Source organism: Physeter macrocephalus, chromosome 12, assembly GCF_002837175.3.
Source record: "Physeter macrocephalus isolate SW-GA chromosome 12, ASM283717v5, whole genome shotgun sequence".
In the NCBI taxonomy this organism is placed as follows: domain Eukaryota; kingdom Metazoa; phylum Chordata; class Mammalia; order Artiodactyla; family Physeteridae; genus Physeter; species Physeter macrocephalus.
The window spans coordinates 88,610,166-88,632,710 of record NC_041225.1 but is presented as its reverse complement, the minus strand read 5'-3'; the positions used below and the strand labels follow the sequence as shown (position 1 = coordinate 88,632,710).

Below are 22,545 nucleotides of genomic sequence, written 5' to 3'. Positions count from 1 at the left end.
GACATTTTTGAAAAATGAACTTTTATTTGGGAATAATTTTGGATTTACAGAAAAGTTTCAAAAATGGCATGGATAGTGTCCATATATCCTTCACCCAGTTTTCCCTAGTGCTAACATCTTACATTATATGGTACATTTGTTAAAACTAAGAAGCTGACATTGGTACATTACTGTTACTCAAACTCCAGACTTAATTTGGATTTCACTAGTTTTTCCACTAATATCTTTTTTCTATTCCAGGATCCAATCCAGGATACCACTCTACAAGTAGACAGCAACTTTTTTAAAGGAGAATATTAACATTATTAAAGGTGTTTTAGGAGAACCACCCGATACCAATGGACAGGTTGGTCCAGGAAGTGGGATAGGAAGGCACTTGTAAAGGCATTCCAGAACCTTCGAACTTCCAAATACACCCCACTGCCCAGCAACTGAAGGGGCTCACCACCTTGAAGATGCAGGGCCTGCTCAGGGCCCCAGGGGGCCAAAGGTATATTTAGGATACACCTGGGAGCCAAAAAAAAAAAAGGAAAAACTCCTTCCTCGGGAATTCTCTGGGGGTCCAGTGGTTAGGACTCTGTGCTTTCACTGCCAAGGGCCCGGTTTCAATCCCTGGTTGGGGAACTAAGATCCTGCAAGCTGCGTGGTGTGGCAAAAAAAAAAAAAAAAAGATACCCCTGGGAGCCTCCATCCAGCAGTGCTGGTAAGCTAGAAGGTCTTCCTACCCAGGCAACAAAAGCAGGCTGGTAAACCCAGACAGGCAGCCAAATAAATACGTGCTTGCCCTCTTTTCTGAAAGTCTAGACTTGTCTCCCTTACAAGTCAGTTTGATGTGGAAAGAGAACAGGCTCTACAGGGGGTCAGGATGGACCAGGGTTTAAGTCCTGGCTCCATCACTTACTGAGAGACCATGTGTGAGGGACTGAACTTCTCTGAGCTGCAGTTTCCTCACTGATAAAAACTGGAATATTAAACTTCCTTCATAAGATTATTGAGAGGATTGATTAACATTTACACAGTGTTCGGGAGGGGCTGGCACACAGTAGGCATTCAATAATCGGCTCCCTTTGACAACATGAGGGTGGGGTCTGGACCTATAATTTTCTTGCATATCCTCAAAGTGCTTAACATTTGGAAGGTAATTCATACATTGATGATTGTGATATGAAGCTCACATGCCCAGTGACCTCAGAAAGGGCAGATCATGACTCTAGTTACAACATTCATTTATTTAGCAAGTCTCTGTTAGTCACTCAATAAATATCAATAAATAGATACATGTCAGGCACTATGCTAAGTGACTAAGATGGTCTGTGTTGAGAATGGCAAAGCTCAGGAGGGAGAGATGCCTCCAGACAACTTTATTCAGGTCTGATACACAGTTTGACATAGTTTAATAAGCAGAGGGTCCAAGGCACAAAGCCTGGATACTTGTGTGAGGGGCGAGGGAAGAGCCTCGCAGAGAGAGGAGGAGCACACTTGGGACTGGCAGAATAAGTAGGTCTTCCAGTTAAAAAAGAGTGGGGAGGGCTTCCCTGGTGGCGCAGTGGTTGAGAGTCCACCTGCCGATGCAGGGGACGCGGGTTTGTGCCCTGGTCCGGGAAGATCGTGAGAGAGGGAGAGAAAAGCATTGCATTATGCGGGAAACACAGGTTGTATTCTGGAACCTAGGTTAGTCTTGTGGGTTTATGGAATGAGTGGTGGGAGGTGAGGTTATAAAAACATGGCAGCTGAAAAACAAAACAAAACAAAAAGAAACAAAAAAAACCATGGCAGCTGGGATACTTCCACACGGGAAGGGCTGAGGGGCAGCTATCTGGTGGCAGGGGTGGGGCCTGAGACCCGACCTGAAGCTGTTCTCTTGCATAGCAACCACAGGTCTTTAATTCATGGTTTAGTTGAGGTATCTCGGGAAAGAGACGATTAGTGGTAGTAGTGATGGGCGGGCTTTGGCCGGGGCTTGGCCGGTGAGTGGGCGTTCCGGCCACTCCTGGCTTTGGCCACCCACACCGAGAAGGGAGCCCTGTGAGCACCATGACACAGCAGGTAGAGTGAATGAATGCTGGCGAGTCAACCACAATATCCACTACACCTGCAACTGGAGAAACCAAGTGAGGTGCAGAGAAGATTTGAGAGATTTCAGAGATGAAAAGGTAGACTTTGGTGAAAAAGGAGGGGACAATGAGAGCTGGAGGGGCAAAGATGACTCCAAAGCTTCTAGTGAGTCAGCTGGGTGAATGGAGAAGCAGGAGAAACAGATTTTGTTGGCTGAGGTGGGGGTGGGGTTGAGAACTCTGTCTTGTACACACTGAGCATAGGGATGTCCAGGTAATGACATCCAGAGGTCAGTATAGCTGTAGCTTTAAAAGTCATCTTCCTGTCTGTGATTTGCTACAAAATCATCTGAGAATGGTGGGTAGGCTATGGGTGAAACAAAATTGGCTATGAGTAGATAACTGAAGTGGGTGAAAAAGTAAAAATTAGCTCATGCTCAGGGGAAGAAAAAGCTGCCCTGACATTCATCAGGCTGGGAGGACAGACATAGATAGATAAGGCTAGCTACAAAGTTACTATGAAACAATATTCCTCCCAAGGGCACACTGCAGCTAAAGTATCATAACCACCCCTTTTTTTGTGTGACTACTGCTTTCTGACTCACTGGGAAACCTTGTTCTCTAAAATGATAGACCATCAGAAACTTTGCTGTTTGAAATTTTATCAGTAAAAATGAATCACTCTTCTGTTGCCAGGAGGATCTAAGTCACTTTGACACAGGGAAGCAGTCTTTTTTTTTTTTCTTTTCTTTTCTTTTTTGGCCTTACCACATGGCTTGCGGGATTTTACTTCCCCAACCAGGAATCGTACCCATGCCCCCAGCAGTGAAAGCGCAGAGTCCTAACCACTGGACTGCCAGGGAATTCCCAAGGAAGCAGTCTTGATTTGCAACCCAGGTTCAGAGCTTCAGATAAGGGGCTTCTGAGCACAACATTCCATGTTTATCTTAACTGTGCACTTCCTAAGGAAATGAACCTTGGTCTACTGTGCAGTTCGGACGAGATGTTGACTCCTGCTTTGCGTTGAGCCTATCAAAACATTGCTTCATTTAAATTTTACCAAAATTCTATCCTTACCCTAAGTCCTATAACTCTCTCTTTGCCTGTTTGGTGAAACACCCATAGTTTCTCTGGTATGTGGTCTCCTTCATTTCAATGAGTTAATAAATCTGATTTTTGTCAAAATACAGGTCTGTTCCCAGTGATCTTAGGCTGATTGATTACGACATGAGCAATAGGGATATGGGAGTTCTCTGTACTATTCTCTCTGCTATTGCAAATGATCCATATTTTCCATAACATCTCCAAGTTTTTAAAAAGTCCTCACCCCATGTTAATAGTGCACACCTTTACAGTGTTTGAGATCTGTGCAAGGCGGAATGATTGCCCCACGCCAAAAAAAGTCCACATGCTAATCCTTGGCACCTGTGAATGTTACTTTACTAGCAAAAGGGACTTTGCAGATGTAGTTAAGGCTAAAGACCTTGAAATGGGAGAGTATTATGGATTCTCCAGATGAGCCCAATGTAATCAAGTGGGCCCTTAAAAGCAAAGAACCTTTCCTGGCTGTGGTCAGAGAGAGATGTGATGACGGAAGAGTCAGAGATGCAACATTGAAGAGGAAGGGACCACAAGCCAAGGAATGTGGGCAGCATCTAGAAGACAAAAAAGGTAAGGGAACAAATTCTCCTCTAGAACCTCCAGAAAGGAACACAGTCATGTTGATAATTTGATTTTAACCCAATGAGACCCATGGTAGAGTTCTGACCTACAAAACTGTGAGATAATAAGTCTGTACTGCTTTAAGTCACCTTTATGGTAATTTGATATGGCAACAATAGAAAACAAATACAAGACTACAAACAAGAGGAGTGAGGAGAGACAGAAGTGAGCCGATGGTGCCTGGGGCAACACCAACACTTCAGAGGAGAGGAAACCAAGGTGAGTCGGCCAAGGAGACAGAAAGGGAGACACCAAGTAGTGGAAAAGCCAGAAGAGACCAACAAAGGAAAGAGTTCCAAGAAGGAGAAAGTAGGGACTTCCCTGGTGGTCCAGTGGCTAAGACTCCACGCTCCCAATGCAGGGGGCCGGGTTCAATCCCTGGTCTGGGAACTAGATCTCACATGCTGCAACTAAGAGTTCGCATTCCGCAACTAAAGATCCCGCATGCCACAACGAAGATCCCGTGTGCCACAACTAATGCCCGGCACAGCTAAATAAATAAATAAATACTAAAAAAAAAAAAAAAAAAAGAGAAAGTAGTCCAGAGATTTAAACTGCCTACTCTTTAAAGTGAGGGCTGAAGAAGGTTAGTCTTTCAATTTTAAAATACATGTTATTTTCTTGCTTCATTTTCCCAGTGATTTTCGCATTTGTATACAAAACAGCCTCTTTCACCTGAAACTACCACCTTCTCCCTTCATGTTAAAAGCCTGGGAGTTTGAGAACTTTCACAACCTCAATCCACGTTATAAACCCATTAAGGTAATTATTCTGGTTCTAGAACAGCAGGTTTTACTACATCGTAAGCTGGAAAGAAATGTAGCTTTTTTAATGTGTTAATCCCAGTTATTTGACTCTGGGGGACCGTCTAATCCAAGAGTGAGAACAGCCCACCCAGACAGGCCTGCCAGTGCAGACCTAATCTCCATATTTAAACACGTCACTCAGACCTACCCCGACCCCCATCCTTAAAGTCCCAAACTACTTCTCATTAAATATGTACTCTCTCTCGCCAGACCAGCTCAGCTACCAATTTGGAAAATGGCAAATTATTTCACCCAGGTGAGACTGTTGATGGCTTTGACTATCTTAGAGAACATTTACATTCTAAAGGCAATGTTTACAAATGGAAAGAAACGCTGAATTTGTAGATTATCAGACTTTAGAAGACTAAGTGAAGAATGTGGAGAGGAGGATATTCTTAAATGATAAGCTCATTAACCTCATCAAGTTTTGACAGTCTGGGCCTAATGCCTCATTCTCACATGAAGTCCTTGGCACACAAAATTTTTCTCTGCCTAAATACCCCACTCATTCTTCAGAATAGATGTCACTTTTGTAGGGGGACTATCCCAGATTATGTTGGCTCCTCCTGTTATAGGCCCCCACAGTACACCTGTACTTTTTTTTTTGGGGGGGGGGCGTTGTGGCCTCTCCCGTTGCGGAGCACAGGCTCCAGACGCGCAGGCTCAGCGGCCATGGCTCACGGGCCCAGCCGCTGCGCAGCATGTGGGATCTTCCCGGACCGGGGCATGAACCCGTGTCCCCTGCATTGGCAGGCGGATTCTCAACCACTGTGCCACCAGGGAAGCCCACACCTGTACATCTTTTGAAACAGTCACTACACCTGCAATACTTGCTCAGTGTCTATCACCCTCTCCATTAGATGACAAGTTCTGCGAGGTGAGGACAAGGTCTGCCTTCTGTTGTGTTCACTGTTATCGCCTTGGTCCCTGGCATATGGCAGAGAGTCAGATATTTGTTGATGGTTGAATAAATGAAGGGTGGGGGCCTAGTGCTCTTACTCTGGGTTACAGGTGATTTCTACATTCACGGCTCCTGGAAACTTAAATGGGAATGAAACATTCAGGCCCCTCAAAGCTAAAGGACCAAAACCATTGAGTTTCCAAAACACACCTAATACCCTGTGTTCATCCCTGGTCTTGTCCAAAGCCTGAAGCAGCAAATAAACCCAAGAACAAGTGGGACAGATTTTCAACATGGTGCCAAGACAATTCAAGGGGAGAAAAGATTCATCTTTTCTACAAATGGTGTTGGAATAACTGGATATACACATGCAAAAGAATGACGTTGAATCCCTTCCTTACACTCTACACAAAAATTAACTCAAAATGGATCACAGACCTAATGTAAGAGCTAAAACTATACAACTCTTAGAAGAAAACATAGGAGATGTTTGTGACCCTAGGTTATTCAAAACTTTCTTAGACATGGTGCCAAAGTAAGTGACAAGAATAAATTTGACTTCATCAAGATAAAAAACTTTTTGTGCTTCAAAGGACACTATCAAAATGAAAATACAACCCACAGAATGGGAGAAAATATGTGTAAATCATATACGTAATAAGGACTTGTATCCAGAATATATACCCTTACAACTCAACAATAAAAAGCCAAATAAAAGAATTGAAAAAATGGACAAAGGATTTGAATAGACATTTTTTTCCAAAGAAGATATACAAATGAGCAATAAGCACATGAAAAGTTTTGCTCAACATCATTAGCCATTAAGGGAATGTAAATCAAAGCCACAATGAGATACGACTTCACTCCTGTTAGGATGGTTATAATCAAAATGATAGATGGCAAGGATGTGGAGAAAGTGGAACACTCATACATTGCTGGAGAGAATGTAACATGGAATTCTGGAAGTTTAGCAGTTCCCCAAACAGTTAAACGTGGAGTTATCATTTGACCCAATAATTCCGTTCCTCGGTATATACCCAAGAGCAATGAAAACATACGTCCTTGGGCTTCCCTGGTGGCGCAGTGGTTGAGAGTCCGCCTGCCGATGCAGGGGACACGGGTTCGTGCCCCGGTCCGGGAAGATCCCATATGCCGTGGAGCGGCTGGGCCTGTGAGCCATGGCCGCTGAGCCTGCGCGTCCGGAGCCTGTGCTCCGCAACGGGAGAGGCCACAACAGTGAGAGGCCCGCATACCACACACACAAAAAAGAAAACGTACATCCATACAAAAACCTGTATATGAATTTTCGTAGCAGTGTTATTCTTAATAGTCAAAAAATGGAATCCACATGTGCATCAATGGATGAATAGATAAACAAAATGTGGTATATTCACAAAACGAAATATTTAGTCATAAAAAGGAATGAAGTACTGATACGTGTTACAACTTGAAGCTTGAAAACCTTAAAATGAAAGAAGCCAGTCACAAAAGGCCACATATTATGTGATTCCATTTATATGAAATGTCCAGAATAGGCCAATCAGCAGAGATAGAAAGTAGACTGGTGATTGCCCAGGGTGGGGCGCATGTGGGTGGGGATTGGGGGGGAGTGACAGCGGCTGGTGTGGCATTTCTTCTGAGGGTGATGAAAACATTCTAGAATTGATCGTGGTGATGGTTGCACGACCCTATGACTATACTAAAAACTACTGAATTGTACACTTTAAATGGGTGAATTGTATGGTATGTGAATTACATCTCAGTAAAGCTGTTAAAATTTTTTTAAGCAGGATAGGGGCTTCCCTGGTGGCGCAGTGGTTAAGAATCCGCCTGCCAATGCAGGGGACACGGGTTTGAGCCCTGGTTCAGGAAGATCCCACATGCCGCGGAGCAACTAAGCCCGTGCGTCACAACTACTAAGTCCGTGCTCTAGAGAGCCCGCGAGCCACAACTACTGAAGCCCACACACCTACAGCCCGTGCTCTGCAACAAGAGAAGCCATCACGAGAAGTCCGCGCACCACAGCAAAGAGTAGCCCCTGCACACAGCAATGAAGACCCAAGGCAGCCAAAAATAAATTTAAAAGAAAAGTTTTTTTAAGTCGGATAAAGAAATGCCGTGCTATTTCAAAACATCCCACATTTGTTAGAAACCGGTCTCACACTCGTTTTCCCAAGCATCAAGGGAAACACAGGTTTCTGTCTTCTGGGACACTCTGGGTCCCGAGCTCATTCATTCTCCTGCGGGCCTGTGCAACTGTCAAGAGCTCAGTGCAGGAATTCCGATCCCGGTGAATCGTGGATCTGCAGTCTTCTTTCAATGAAGCACTTCAATTCTATAGAGCCATGTATTTTTCTCTCTTAACAATAAACTGTCCTTGAAGCTTGAAGTGCAGCACAAAAAATTATTTTCTTTCTTTCCAGCATAGACAGATTCATTCCATTAAGGTCACCCAAAACTCACTAGGTCAGGTGTTTGGAGCAGGCCAGAGTGCCAGGATGACCGAACCCTAAATATCAGATGCTGAACTTTTAGGCTCATGATTTGTTCTCTCCCTCCTTCCCTCCCTTTCTTTCATCCAGGTTCTTCAGCTCTAAGACAAAGGTCTAAATCCCCACCCCATCCCCCAAACCAAGAGTGCTGGATGGGAAGAGACAGAGGAGCTTCCTGGAGTTTGGGCTCCATTTCCTGGCTCTGGGGACTCACACTTGAGCATCCACCCACTCCTGAGTCACTTTACTTCCCTTCTTCATGCCTAAGGCAGAGCTTGGTTAGGGGTCCTAGAAGCAGTTCCTGCCCTGGCATGTCAGTAGGAGCCAGTGAACACACAGGAAGTCTGGCTGGTGAAGGATTCAAGAAGAAGAAAAGCAAAGACTTTTCTCACGTGAAAATGGCCAGTCTAGAGGGGAGCTCAGAGCAGGCACCAGTAGATACACGCTGAAATAAATGAACAACTGTAGAGCAAAATCCACAAAAATGTAGACTTTATTTAAGAAGTCCTTGAGATATAAAAGAAGACAAAGGCAGGGTCCAAGGATAATAGAAACCTAACCCCTGAGTGTCAGAGCACTCTAGGTGTGAAAGGAGATGGGAGTGGGGGTGGGAAGGTGGGTGACTTGGTATTCTTCTGGCTTCAAAAAGTCAAAGAGAGCCCAGATCACAGCTAGAGCATCCTGGTACTGGTTATAGATTCTTTACAAAGGTGTTTACCTGTGGGAAAGAGAAAAACCAAAAGTTAATTTCACATTTTCAGGAGACTACACAATAGTCCATCCATAATGCATATGTAGCCAAGCCCATGAGTTTTTGTGAGGAAGGGAAAATAGGTATGGAAAGGAAATGTGACCTGCCCAGGGTCCTACAGTATCAAGTGGCAGAGCTGGATAGAATCCAGAAGTCTCATTTCCCTAGTTCTAGAACACCTTAGAGGAGGGAGTCAGCTGGAAAGCACATATTACAAGTCAAGTATTTAACAGTTATTGGCCCAAAATATTAGAGAACAGGGATTATATCGGTAACTTCTACAAGGCCCCACAGGCTTTGGAGTGTGAAATGCAATTTGAGGCACAATGCACAGGGCCTATACTGAAGTCTGAAGCAATAAAAGTGCAAAAAAGGAAAACTACTAGAAAGCAGGAGTTAAGGTCTTCCCCACCCTCTTCATGAGCGCTTCTTGTCTGGTTACTTCTTCAGAAAAATCGTCATTGACATCCAACACCAGCACTGGAATGTTCAGCAGAGCCTCAGAGTGGAGCCTATAAGAAGCATGAACATTTAGGGAACAGAAAAAAGATGGTAGGTTTCACATACTCACCAGTCTTAATAATTCAGAACAGATCTAAGGTCACATACCTTCTTAAGGAAATTTCATGTAAACAGTAGTTTAAAAAAAGAATTCAATAAAGTTGGCTGGGAAGATGAGGCTGAAATTCCTCTTTAGTCTTGAGACTGATACTGAAGGTCAGAGCCTCAAACATTTTAAATGGACACCACACCAAACCTGAAGGGAGGAAAGGCTGAAACTAGGAATGACAACTTAGTACATTGACAATTTCTCTAAAATTTTTCAGCCCTTTACCCTGAGCCAACTATGTCATCATTATCAATCACGATGGTCAGTCAGAGGATGTCAAAAAAACAAAAAAAGCTGGAGAAATAGAATCTAATAAAAAATTTCTTGGAATATATAGATTATATCCAATATTAAATTTCTGATTTGGATAATGCTTGACAATTCCAACCACTTCCAGAACATTCTGAACCTGCTTAAGGGCCTGCATGTTGAACTTCCTGTATTTTAATGACCAGCTGCAGGAAGGCAGGCCTCTGTGCACTGCTGCTCTCTTCTCCACTTACGGGGTTGTTTTGCAGACAAGCCAGGCTTCATGCTGAGCATGAAGCTGCTCAAGATACGCCAACTCAATTCCTTTCTCCTCTTCCCTGGCCCTCAGGTGTAGTCTCTTCAAACAAACCTGAAAGACAATGCCCAGGATCTGCTGAGCTCTTTGGTTATTTCGGCTGTTACAAAAGCTGGGGTGCTCTCAGACCCCGCTTCTGCTGCCTTGTTTTTTTATTCAATCACAGGTTAATAACAAACATCATCTACCCTGGGAACCTGGAATTAACCTTATTCCTCCTCCCAGCCCCATCCGGGAAGTCACCGAATTCTCTTCAATCTCCCTCCAGCTGGCTCTCCCCCTTGCCTCTCTCACCTCCGCCCTGGTCAGGCCCTCATCATCTCTCACCTGGACTACGAGCAAGAGCCTTGTGGCTCCCTGCCTCCTGGGAGCGGTGAAGCATGTGGAAAGAGCATAGGCCCTAAAGTCTGAAAGTCCAGGGTTAAATTCCCGTCTTCACCAGGCAGCAGCAGGGCAAGCTTTGTGGGCTTCCATTTCCTCCCCCTCATCAATCCCACGGGTCCCTGTGAACATTTACAGAGGGAGCCCTTCAAGTTCCTGGCAAATGCTGTCTTTCCTCCCAGTTTTCCTGCTCAGTCCACCCTTCCAGAGTACTGCAATATACAGTTGTCCCTCAGTATCTGTGGCAAGGGGGGGATGGTTCCAGGACCCCCTGAGGATACAAATATCCAAGGCTGCTCAAGTCCCTTATGTGTATGAAATGACAGTGGGCTCTCCACATCAGTGGGGTCCGTGTCTGCAGATATGGAGGGTTGACTGTAACGGTATTTCTCTCCTTGCTTAAAATACTTCACAGGGTCCTTATTGCCTTCAGCCCCATATTCAAGGAAGTATGAGTAACATCATATTTACCAAAGGGTAAGTAATTTGAAACATCTCTTTCATATCATATCAAACACTCACTCTGGGGCACAATGCAAATTCTGAATAGGTCAAAGGTAAAGAAGTAAAAAAAGTGAGGCTTGAGACTAACTCTCCATCCTCCACTCCTTCCAGAGTGTGCATAATTTCACTCTGATCAGAAAGTTTGAAGCACAATGGCTCAGGGAATGTCAGCTTCTCCTTTACTGGTCATACAAGGCCATTCCCGGAGTCTGGCCACCCCTCCTAACTGTCCACTTTCAACTTCCTTAGCTCCTTCCCCCCCTGGACCCACGGCTTCAGCCAGATTTGACCTCCTGCCTGCGGTACGGATCAAGCTCTTTCACATCTCAAAACTTTTGCTCTGAATGTTTGCTTTACCTGAATTGCCTTCCTTCCTCTCTCTGCCTGGCAAATGCTTTATTATTCAATGTCATCTGTCCTGGGAAGAACAAGTAGATTAACTCACTGATTTAGGACTTCTCTCTTTCAAACATTTAAACTTTATCCCCAAACGTAAGGTACAATATCCCTAAAGATGCAGAGTCTTTGCTGTTTCCCTCTTGTCCCATCTTTCCTCTAAGGAAAGAAAATCATATAAACACATTTCATTTATGATCTTATGTTCAACTTTTCAAACTGATTAACACAGATCTAACATGTTAATACTTTTAGCACTTATCCCTTTTCATCTCTTTCCCCTGAATTAAGAACTGCTCTAAACTTAGATGAAGTCCTTGTCCTAGGGATTCTATAATCTAGTTAGATAACAAGTAAAACGACATACGCAAAATAGCAAATCAAGTGCTGAACTAGGAGGTTTGGATCTTAAGTGCGGCGGTCAGATAAGGGAGGCAGCAGTTGGGCTCAGGCAGTCAGAGGCGCTTCCTGGAAGAGGCAGGGCTCTGCCTTTATCTCTGGTACCAGCTTACTCAGCACCACTCTGCCAGCCAGGCGCTACACTAGGCCCTGGACAAACACAGACCCCCACTGGTATTTCAGCTGTATCAGGTGACAGAGGGAGGTCTGCACAGGGTGCTCTAAGGGCACAGTGACTGGGGGAGACCCAGGAGGCAGGCCAGAGTCCGTCTGGTTCAGGGCTGAGCGCAGGGCCTGGTAGAGCAGGTGGTCAATAAATATTTGTTGCACATACTTACTGAACGTTTTCATTTCTGACCTAGTCTATCTCTATTGACCTTTTGCTCCTACTTGAATCTTTTCCATTTCTGCTTTCCTTCACTCTGAACCTCCTCTTTCTCCTTCTGTCATCCTGCCCCTACTGACATCCTCATCCTCATCGCTGACTGCTTCCAGACGTCTCCCCTTGTTCCCCTGCCTGCCCATCACACAGCTTTACACCACTGATTTCCTGCTACCCACTTCTCCGCCCCACTGATGACAGATGTTAGTGACTTCTTGTATACTTTCAGAAAGATTCACGCATTTCACCTTCTTAACCCCACCTCTAAAAAAAAAAAACCCATACATATAAAAGGTCTCCTACCACACACTTAGTTCTTATTTTTCTTTACTTAACAATACATCTTGAAGATTGTTACATGTCAGTGTAGTACTTTCTAGTTCTTTTTCATGACTTCAGAGTTTACCAGTGCATGGATGGAGCATAATCTATTCAACCGGTCCCTACTGATGACTAGTGGGTTGTTTACAATAACTTGCTATTGTAAACAATGTTGCCTTGCACATGAACCATTTTGCCTATGTGGGAGCATATTTATGGAGTAAATTCCAAGGAGCATGATTAATAGGTCAAAAGTATGTGCACTGCTAGTATACGCTGCCAAACTGCCTCCTTAGAGGCTGACCAATTCACATTCCTGCCAGCAAGGTAGCTTCAGGATTTCTAAATATAGCAAAGCTACCTAATTTTCCTGAGAGAAAAATATTATCAGAATTAATGAAAATGCGTATTTTTCAGAATGCGGCTTTATGGTTTCAATTATACACAGGGCAGAGCAATTCTTTTTATAAAAGCTATAATTATTCATTCATTGCTGGCAGGCAAACATTGATGCTAAAGTCTCTCCTGCTAAACTGGGCTAACATTTCCCTTTGCACAGTTAATTTGCTTAATAGAGCAAACTTTTCTTCCCTCCAGAAGCCTAGGTAAACTTCTATTTTGATCATTTGGCATAATTGTTGCTTTACTGATATGGTTACAACAAGTTCTTTAAAAAAAAAAATCCTGTTCAGACAGTGCTTTAGTCTAGTCCCTCTTTACCTCAGTCCTCATGGGGAGGACATACTGAATGTGAATAGGAAAGACAGCGCAGCTGGAAATGGCAGCTGCCCCTTCACTCCCCTGCCTGCCGCATCCTCACCCCCGGAAGAGCTGCTGTTTGGACTGCTTGAAGCCAGAGACAGCAACTGGACAGTGACTGCTAGTGGGTCTGGCCACTGTGCTTCTCAAGCCCAGCATCCAGGTGCCACTTGTTCCCAGGCCTTCGCAGCACGCTGTGTCCAGGCTGCAAACACGGCCTGGCTCTTGGAGGCACACTGGCCAGCTGCACTCTCTCTTCCTGATTCCATGGGGCACTGAGGCCCAGCCATTTCTCTTCTGCTTTTTTACTGTTGGCTCGCTTGCTTTTTACAATGTAGGGGGGAGTAGGTGGGAAGGAGCAAAAGGCCCTACTTGAGCCCATCCCTCAAGCTCTAAACGTAGCACCTGCCAGAGGATTGAGCACTTGCACAGCTTTCTACACAGAGATGTTTTCACTTCTGTTCTGCTCTCTCTTAGATATAGTTCCCTTTGGGTCTCACAGAAGAGGTCAGTGGTGACTTCAGGGGAAGGATATTGACATTCCTGGTTCCTGGCTCTAATGCCATCAATAGCACCAAAATCCCCATTCAATATCAAAATGAATAAGCTATTTTTTTCTACCATCAAGTTGCAGTAATCCTTCAACCCTTATTCTACCCCAGCTGAAATACCTCAATTCGTCTCTCCAAAAAGATGCATCAGCCACACCATAAAAATAACAGTCACCACCCCCACTGTCATCATCATTGTCTCTTCTCACAAAGTCATTCCAAGTACACAAAGAAGTGAGGAAGACTTTCTTCCTTCCCTTGTTGGGTCCCAGTGTCCCAGCAGGTTAGGTTAGGTTAGGAACCAGGAAAAGGCTAGGTCAGTACCTTCAATTCTTCTCCTAATGCTTAGCCCCTCAACCTACTTCTGCTTTCAACTATCCATCCCATGAACTCCTACTGGAAACCTGTCACCTCTTCAAAATCCAACCACAATCCTCACTCAGTTCAAGTCCACAATGCTCTTACTCATTCATGAGCCCTCCTGTGGGCCAGGATTTTCCTCTCATCCTGAAGCTTACACTCAGCTACTTCAAACCATCCTTTTGGCAGGGGTCTCATTTTCCCCTAATCACTGACACCAATCCCCGCCCCTACAGTACAGTCACCCTCATAATTGGCCTCTTCTATTCCTGCTCCCAGGCAATGAAGACTACTGTGCAAGAAGTCATAAATACGCAAGGCAGCTACTTTCAGCTTCATTATTTTCACAGAAGGTTCTCAGCCCTCTGGCTTCACTGCATCTCTAGTTGAGTTTCACTTTAAACCTGAGACCCTATTTACTTCCGTGGAATCTCTTTATTTCCTCCTATGATCTAGCTTCTGCCTCACAATCTTCAGAAGCTCCTGACGCAAAGAGCCCCAATACCTGGTCCCTGTCACAAAGAGCCCCAATACCTGGTCCCTGTCACACCCAAGGCATTCAAACTGGTCAGGCCCTTCCATCCGCTCCTCTCGTCTCTGGCTCCTGTGAGCCTGTGCAACTGGGGCTCTCCCACCCATTTTCTGATCAGTCAATCTGCTCTCAGGCTTCCCCCTTCCACAAGACTCAGTCCTGTCTCTAAAAGCACGGCCTCTAGCCTGAAGGGAGCTTTCCCTCCTAAGATAATGTGGTATATCTGGCATTTGACTGTATGTCAGATATTTGTCTAAAAAGGTGAGAACAACACATCCCTCAAAAAATACCCCCTGCCTTGACTCCCACTCCAGAAGCGCCCTGAGGGATCACTAGTCTGAGACACAGGATTTGATAGACAAGGACCCCTCTGGGGAAAGGCTTCCAGGGCCTGCGCACGGTCACTGCCTGTTGGCAGAGCCAAGGACCACTGCTGTCTCCAGAGACTCCAGTGCTCCTGCCATAACATCACCCTACTGTGTGCCTGGCTGGCTCCATGGTCCAAGTCAGAGGGTCATGGGATGCAACTTCCACAGTCCATCTTGCCTTACCAGTGGCATCCTTAAGGTTCAAAAGGAGACTATAAATTAGGATGGTATCAGGATGAGGTGAGGAAACCCTTTTCCTCCTCCTGACATGCTATTCAGGAAACCATCAACACCATCACAGACTCTGACGACCCAGTTAGAGGGAAGGAAAAGCTGAGGCAACTGGCTACAGGTTAGCTGATCAGAGGGTCGAAACTGCAGACCTTGGTGATAAACATAAAGCCCAATTTTCTCTATGTGGTTGCTACATCAAGAAGGACACTTTCTATGCACAGTCATTTGCTTTAGCCCTCTGCTTCAGAAAGCCTGTGGATGCTCAAGCTAGGATGGGAGGGTACTCATCCATTGCTCTTCGTGCTCCAGGTAATACCCACAATCGACTTTCTCCAACTGGAAAATCAGGGGCTCAGAGAACATCACCTCTTAAGTTTCATATGGCCCTAAAGTCTAAGGCTTTAAATTCTGTGTTACCTGGGGAGCAGCCTGGAGGTAGATGAAGCCATGTAATCTGAGCCGGCTGGCAAACTCCTGCAGGAGAAAATAATGCCAGTCCTGATAGATATGCCATTCGATGTCACTGAGGGAACCATTTTCAAAAAGAGTCTTTGCAAAGATATACCTGATTGGAAATTTAAGTAGGATGGGGAGAGGGGAGGGGAATGGGAAATGGAATGAAAGGCCAAAGAGAGAAGCAAAAAAAAAATATATCAATAACCAACTTGTTCCATGTCTGTCCAAACCCCTTAACCTTTCTAGCACCTCATCAATCTTTTTTTTCTTTTTCTTTTTTAATTGAAGTATAGTTGACACTTAACCTTTCTAGTTCCTCACCCATCTTTAAGATATCTGAATTCTTCACCTATGTCTCTCCCTCCTTGCTCAACACTAAGATGAGAATAGAATTTAGACTTTAGAGGCCAAAATCACAGCTCTCTGGATGGATTAATCCACTGGAAGAAAAGGGACACTGAAAGAGAATATCACTGGTCGCTAACAATTTTCCCTGCTGGAAACCAGTCAAAACATATAGCAAATGGTGCATGTAAACTCAAACTTGCATGTAAACTCAAACTTTTAAGATTTCCTTATTATTAATGCAAGTAAACCCCCAAACAAAAAGCCAATCTAGTGTAAAGCACCCACCACTTTTTTTTTGAATTTATTTATTTATTTATTTTTTGGCTGCATCGGGTCTTCGATGTGCGGGCTTTTCTCTAGTGGCGGTGAGTGGGTTCTACAGCGCAGGCTCAGTAGTTGTGGCACACGAGCTTAGTTGCTCCACAGCATGTGGGATCTTCCCGGACGAGGGCTGGAACCTGTGTCCCCTGCATTGGCAGGCGGATTCTTAACCACTGCGCCACCAGGGAAGTCCATCTTTTAGTTTTACTGATTGTGGCACACGAGCTTAGTTGCTCCACAGCATGTGGGATCTTCCCAGACCACAGCTCGAACCAGCATCTCCTGCATTGGCAGGTGGATTCTTAACCACTGCACCACCAGGGAAGCCCACACCACTTTTAATTTAAGGACTCAAGCCTTCTGAGTCTCCAGGCTACTGAGCCATCCTTTTGTCTACTTGAGAAGTAGAGCAGGAACTGTATTTAAGTGGTGTCACCTATGGAGCAGTAAACGCACTTCCTACTAACTGCAGTAGTACCAAGAAAGCAGACTCTCCTCCAAAGCAAGCACATATAAGCTCTTGCTTCCCCTGCTTCTGAGCTTCTAATCCAGATACAAGAAAGCTAAGTCTAAAAATCAAACTAGTTTTGCCACTTGCTTACTTCCATAACTAAAGGAGCATCTGGTGAATAGGAAATAAGAGTTAACTAGAAACCATCATTTCAGGAGGGTCAGTTCTGCTTTCAAACCTCAGTCATCTTGAAACAAAACACAATTTACATCCTGAACAATGAACTCCAGTTTCTAAGGCAACGCTCAGCAACTGGCTACTTCTGGGAAAATGAAATTCAGAAACCTTATCTATGAATGGCTCAGGGAAGTATATACCGCAAGCCTGCGAGTGTTGCAATAAGAGAATGGCTTGCAGAGTAACACTCCTGAGTCCGGCCTGGCTTCAAAATTCACTATCTGTGTCACCAGGGGCAAGACATCAAACTCTCAGCCTGCTTCTTCCCCTGTACAAAGACAACAGTTGAACCTAACTCACAGAGTTGTGAGGATTGTACATAATACTTACAAGGTGCTTACAAGAGTGACTGGCACATAGTACTCAAGACACCTTAGCTGTCACTGTAACTACTTCATCGTTAGGCTATGAAGGCACTAATTTGGGAGCTCCAGAAGTCAACTCTTCCAGTCTGGAATGGCTTAGCTACAGCCTAGCTGAAGGCAACAAAGAAAAGAGGCGAATTTCTAATTCAGTATCTGAAAAATGTTTTCAGCTTCTTCACAGGTAACATGGAAATTAATATCTTATAAAGAGAAAGTAAATTTCGGTTAATCAGTCCTATAAAAGGGCCCTCGCCTTTTTTGAAGATGAGCACTTCTTTATTTCTCCAAAGCTGGTGGTGAAGGGGCAAGAGGGCATAGAAGGCCGTGGTGCTGAATGCTGAGGGGAGGGAACCCTGCAGCCCGAATGCAGGGGCTGCAGGGAAGAACCAGCTTAAGGACCTAGGCATAAAGGTCCCTGCTCTCAAACCACATGCTATTATTTTCTTTCAACTCAAACAGAAAAGATTTAGATTTCTCCCTCCCTGTCATCCACTCTCCCAAACAAGCCATGTTCCTCCTTTGGAACACATATAACACCCAGGAGCACAGGTGCAGTCTGAGTTCCCTGTTAGAATAAGGTCACCATGAAGGCAGGGACTGGGTCTGCTCTGCTTACTGCTGCTGTCCAGTGCCTAAACACAGGCGGCATTCAACAAATCTGTGCTGAGCAAATGAATAAATGAATAAATGTTTAAAGGAGTGGAAGTCCCAAGATCTTGTACCTTCTAAACAAAGTATTTCTATTTCTAAGGGGTCTCTCACATGTCTATCTCACTAAAGGGCTGGAAATCTAAAGACTGATGGTAGGGACTTCCCTGGAGGTCCAGTGGTTAAGACTTGGAGCTTCCACTGCAGGGGACACGGGTTCGATCCCTGGTCAGGGAATTAAGATCCCACATGCTGCACAGCGAGGCCAAAAAACAAAAGATGGTGAATATGTTTCCAAGCAGGTAGTAATATGTAATTCATCTTCTTAATTCAAGAGGCATGGCTTGGGAGAGGGGAAAGGAAAATAGGTAGTAGTATATCCAACAGTTGAAAAAGAACTAAAATCTATAGCCCAACCATTTATAATTCACATATTTTGCTTTTATAAAGAGTAGGCTCTCTCTTAGGGTCCACAGAGAAGGAATGCCTAGTCTATAGGGTTTGTTTTACATATCTTGAATGATTTTTAAGTAATGTCTAAAAAAAAAAAAATCACAATACATTTATAAATGTATCCTTATTTTTTTCCCTCCAGGAGGCTTTATGGGAGCACCAAGGAGCAGAGCTAGTTATTCTAATTTGGAATTAAATGGGTAACCAATCCAGTGTTTTCAGAAGTGAATGGACAATAAAAATGCAACATTTTCCATTTTGATCACTCAAGGGGCTTAAGATAGACCATCATGCTTTAAGCCACCATTTCACACTGACAGAGGTCATTCATAACCTTCAGATAAAAAACCCTCAGTGATGTCCAGATTAAGGCACCCTCACTTCATCTTCAAATGGCTTATACACAAGTCACAGATTGGTTTTGTGGCAGAACCAGGAATTCCAGAGCATAGATGGACTAGCTCCTCTAGAACAGATGGGCTGAATTCCCAAGCTATCTGCTAGCTTTCATTACAAGTGACTCCCCATCTCACTCCCTCAGGTGGTCAGGATGATGCTCTTCCCCTGACCTGTAAGAGACTGGACGTCTCTTACAGACTCTGGCCAAAAATAAGCCCTGCCACACAACAAAGGGTCAAAAAAGGTTAAATCCAAGACAGAAGCCAATTTTACAAATCTGCTATTTCTACTCAGAAATCCTTTCTTGAAGAATTTTTTAAAAAAAGGATAAATTTATTTCTCCTATCATTTTAGGAACACATTTTAATTCTGACTGCTTTTTTCTTCCAAGTGATAACCAACCACTGATTCATTTGGTTTGCTAGAACATATGTTGCTACTTAAGTGTCTATTCTGTGCCTTTTAGCATGTAATAGTTATACTAGGTAGCTACCTGCTTGCTTCTATGCTAGAAAAGAATAAGGAAACATAATCACTGCCAATGTGAAAAATTAAATGCATTCAGATTATGAAAAATACAATCTCCTTTCTTGACATATATGGTAACTGTGAAATTATAAGTCTGAACAAATCTGTATAGTGTTGTCTTTAAAAAGACAATTTTTTCAAGTATAATTTTCAATGACAAGAGCAGTGCAGAGTCTGAGCAAGAGGAGAAAACATGCAGCGCTAAGCACAGAGCTTGTGACTGGTGGAGGGCTCAGCGTCTTACCTGTCGCTGTATACAGACCGCTCAAAGATCTGTACTGCCTTCTTGGCCTCTAAGAGTTTCTCAGGGAAGGGCTCCAACTGTACTTTCAGGCGGCTCATAAAAGAAAATGTCTGGAATGTGTAGCACCATCGTGCTGGCTCCTGGTACATCATATCCAGCAAGTTTCCAAGACTGGGGGCAGTGCAGGCCTAGAGGTAAATTATGAAAGAGGAGAATTTCCTAGAAGGCATATTTACTTCACAGTGTTTACCACCCTCTACCCACCCCCTCACAAGTGTAATAATCAATGAGAGACGCAATTACAAAAGTATCCTTCCACTAAAAAGATATAATCACTTCCCTCAGCTTAGTCAAAGCTACATAATCAAGGAAGAGATTTTCCTACCTTACTAGACAAGAATCTGACAGAGGGAGATGACATGCCACCTTCAGCATACCAAAGAACAGCAGAGGAGGAACCACCCATAGAATTAGCACATTCGCTGATTGGTGGGTTTAGGAGCGTGTTGGAAGAGGACTTAACAATCAACAACCATCTGAAACTCTACTTGGAATCAGATATTTCCACTGTAACACTATGTTGCTTCTCTTTTGAGCTTCCATTTGTGGCTATTTCTTTCTAAAACTTCAACCCAGACAAGAAAGTAACTGATTATTTGAAAATCCAACCAACCAAACCAAGTTCTCTCTCTCTTATAGCAAGGCTACAGTTTGTTAAACAAACAAATGAACAAACAAAAACAAACAAACCCCTCCTCCTCGATTCTAGACACTTTATGAAAGGCATATGAAGACCCACTTACTCAGCGTGTGCAGGTGGGAACGTGTGTAAGATACTCAGGAACCCTGGATTCTTTCCTGGGCTCTGCCACTGACTCAATGCAAAAGTGAGTTTTGCGAAAGCACTCTGATCTGCGTTCATTCAGTCACCATGAACTGAAGGCCTGTGTGGATAAGATGCTACGTGAGCTAGGTGCTGTAAGGGGTACAGAAAACAAAACTAAGATTTATCTCAATGTTCACTGTGCTATGTTATCTCATTTAATCTTCAAAACAGCATCATGAGGTAGGTACTACTGTTATGCCCATTTTCTTGAGGAGAACATCCACTCAGAATGGTTAAGGAACTTACTTGTCCAAAGTTTCATGGTAAGTGTTGAATGGGGACTCAAACCTGGCTTCCTCTAACTTCTTCATTCTAATACTTCTCCATATAAAGGCGAGCAAGACATGTTTCCCAAACTCAAGTAGCTCATAATGCACACGGAAAGGGGGTGACAAAGATATGGAGAGCTAGACTATAAAGCAGAACATACAACAAAGGGGTGATCACGGTATGGTGGAGGGAATCTGAGAAAGTTTCTGGAAAAAAGTGGCATTAAACTGGGAAGTAAATGATACATGGTATCTCCACAGATGGAAATGGGGATTAAGAAGAAAGTATTTCAGGTAGAGACAAAAATACACAGGGTCGAGGGAAAGGTTAGACAACCACAAATGGTCCAGTCTGGCTAAATATCACCCCTGGATTCCAAAGAGGGGTCCTATGCTTTGGAAGGCTTCAGCAGAGTATGTGTGTAGAGCAGAGTGGATCACAAAACAACTTCCCTGCTTTCAATCCAGCAACCCACAAACACAAACCAGCCTCACAAATGGCCCCTGGCTGAGAGCTGGAGGTTGAAGCAGGAGGACAAATTTGAATCTACTCGAGTCTCTGGTGGTGTCACCAGAGACTGGAGGGAGCCCACGGTTACAGCATAGTTCTGAGACTGCAGGGAAGCCTGCTGAGTGGAGTAGGGCACTGCAATGGCAGATGCACTAGGTTGACTGGGTGGGGGATTCTACCAGCAGGCTTTGGGTTACCAAAAGGGAGCCTGTTTAGAATAAAAAACTGTACAGAGGCCTACACAATTTCTAAAGAACCTATCTCAGCTACAGAACGTATGCAAATATCCCTTCAAACATATAAACAATAGAGGGACAATCATTGGATATAAAAATATCCAGCAATTGAAAAGAGGTGGACCCATCCGTGTGTTCAGGACAAGCAGCCTCTCAGGAGACAGAGCTATTGCCACAAACAGGAGAAAACAAAAAAATCTCAATGGGACTCGAGACTGCCATATTGATAAGAACAGTCTATCATAAAAGAGGAACAACTGACTTCCCTGGCAGTCCAGTGGTTAAGACTCTGCGCTTCCACTGCAGGGGGCATGGGTTTGATCCCTGGTCGGGGAACTAAGATCCCACATGCGGCGTAGCGTGGCCAGAAAACAAACAAACAAACAAAACGGAGCAATATGAAAAGAACATTCTTAGAGGAGAAAAATGCAATTGCCAAAACAAAACTACCAATGAATATAGTAACCAGCAGACTGTAAACTGCAGTAAACCTAATTAGTGAATATCATACAGAGTATCAACTCAAGTAATTTCCCCTAAACTAAGAGAAAAAAAGCAGAAAATTATGAAAGAAATAAAAAGAAATACAGTTTAGGAGATCCAATATACATTGTTATATAGTGGTAGGGTATTTTTTGTTTTTTCTTTCTTTTCTCTGGAAAGATACATCAAGATGTAATGTCACTTGTGTCCTACCTGACAGCAGTGAATACAATTTTGTATCAAACAACTTTTCAAACAAAGGCTAAAATGATGTGCAACTTCACAGTACCCATATCTCAGACAAAGCTACCTAACCAAAGCAAACGATTTTCCTTCTCATGAGATAAAAGTCCAATATAGAATGGTGAAATGCCACCCCCAATAAAAAAGAGATCAGCAGAGGAAGACCACTACTCATAAGGTCTCCTTCTCATCAAATTTCACCATCACTGGGCTTCCCTGGTGGCGCAGTGGTTGCGCGTCCGCCTGCCGATGCAGGGGAACCAGGTTCGCGCCCCGGTCTGGGAGGATCCCACATGCCGCGGAGCGGCTGGGCCCGTGAGCCATGGCCGCTGAGCCTGCGCGTCCGGAGCCTGTGCTCCGCAACGGGAGAGGCCACAAC

At 44.1% G+C, this 22,545-nt stretch overlaps 1 protein-coding gene across 11 annotated transcripts in view; it reads right to left on the bottom strand.

Annotated features, from left to right (window-relative positions):
* Window positions 1–8,453: 8,453 nt before the first annotated feature.
* The window catches only part of DGUOK (deoxyguanosine kinase), a 35,294-nt gene continuing 21,202 nt past the window's right edge, over window positions 8,454–22,545 (bottom strand). For 5 of the 11 annotated variants that reach the window (XM_007120081.4, XM_024133542.3, XM_028496672.2 and 2 more), the window contains 5 exons: window positions 19,539–19,726; window positions 15,506–15,653; window positions 9,840–9,955; window positions 9,139–9,238; window positions 8,454–8,693 (listed from right to left, as the gene is read on the bottom strand). In XM_007120081.4, the coding sequence (XP_007120143.2) occupies window positions 8,667–8,693; window positions 9,139–9,238; window positions 9,840–9,955; window positions 15,506–15,653; window positions 19,539–19,726 (579 nt within the window). In that variant the 3' untranslated portion in view covers window positions 8,454–8,666. Of the gene's footprint in view, window positions 9,484–9,839; window positions 9,956–15,505; window positions 15,654–19,538; window positions 19,727–20,341; window positions 20,483–22,545 lie in introns of all 11 variants that reach the window. The other 6 variants (XM_024133544.3, XM_024133543.3, XR_448600.4 and 3 more) reach the window with 5 other exon arrangements.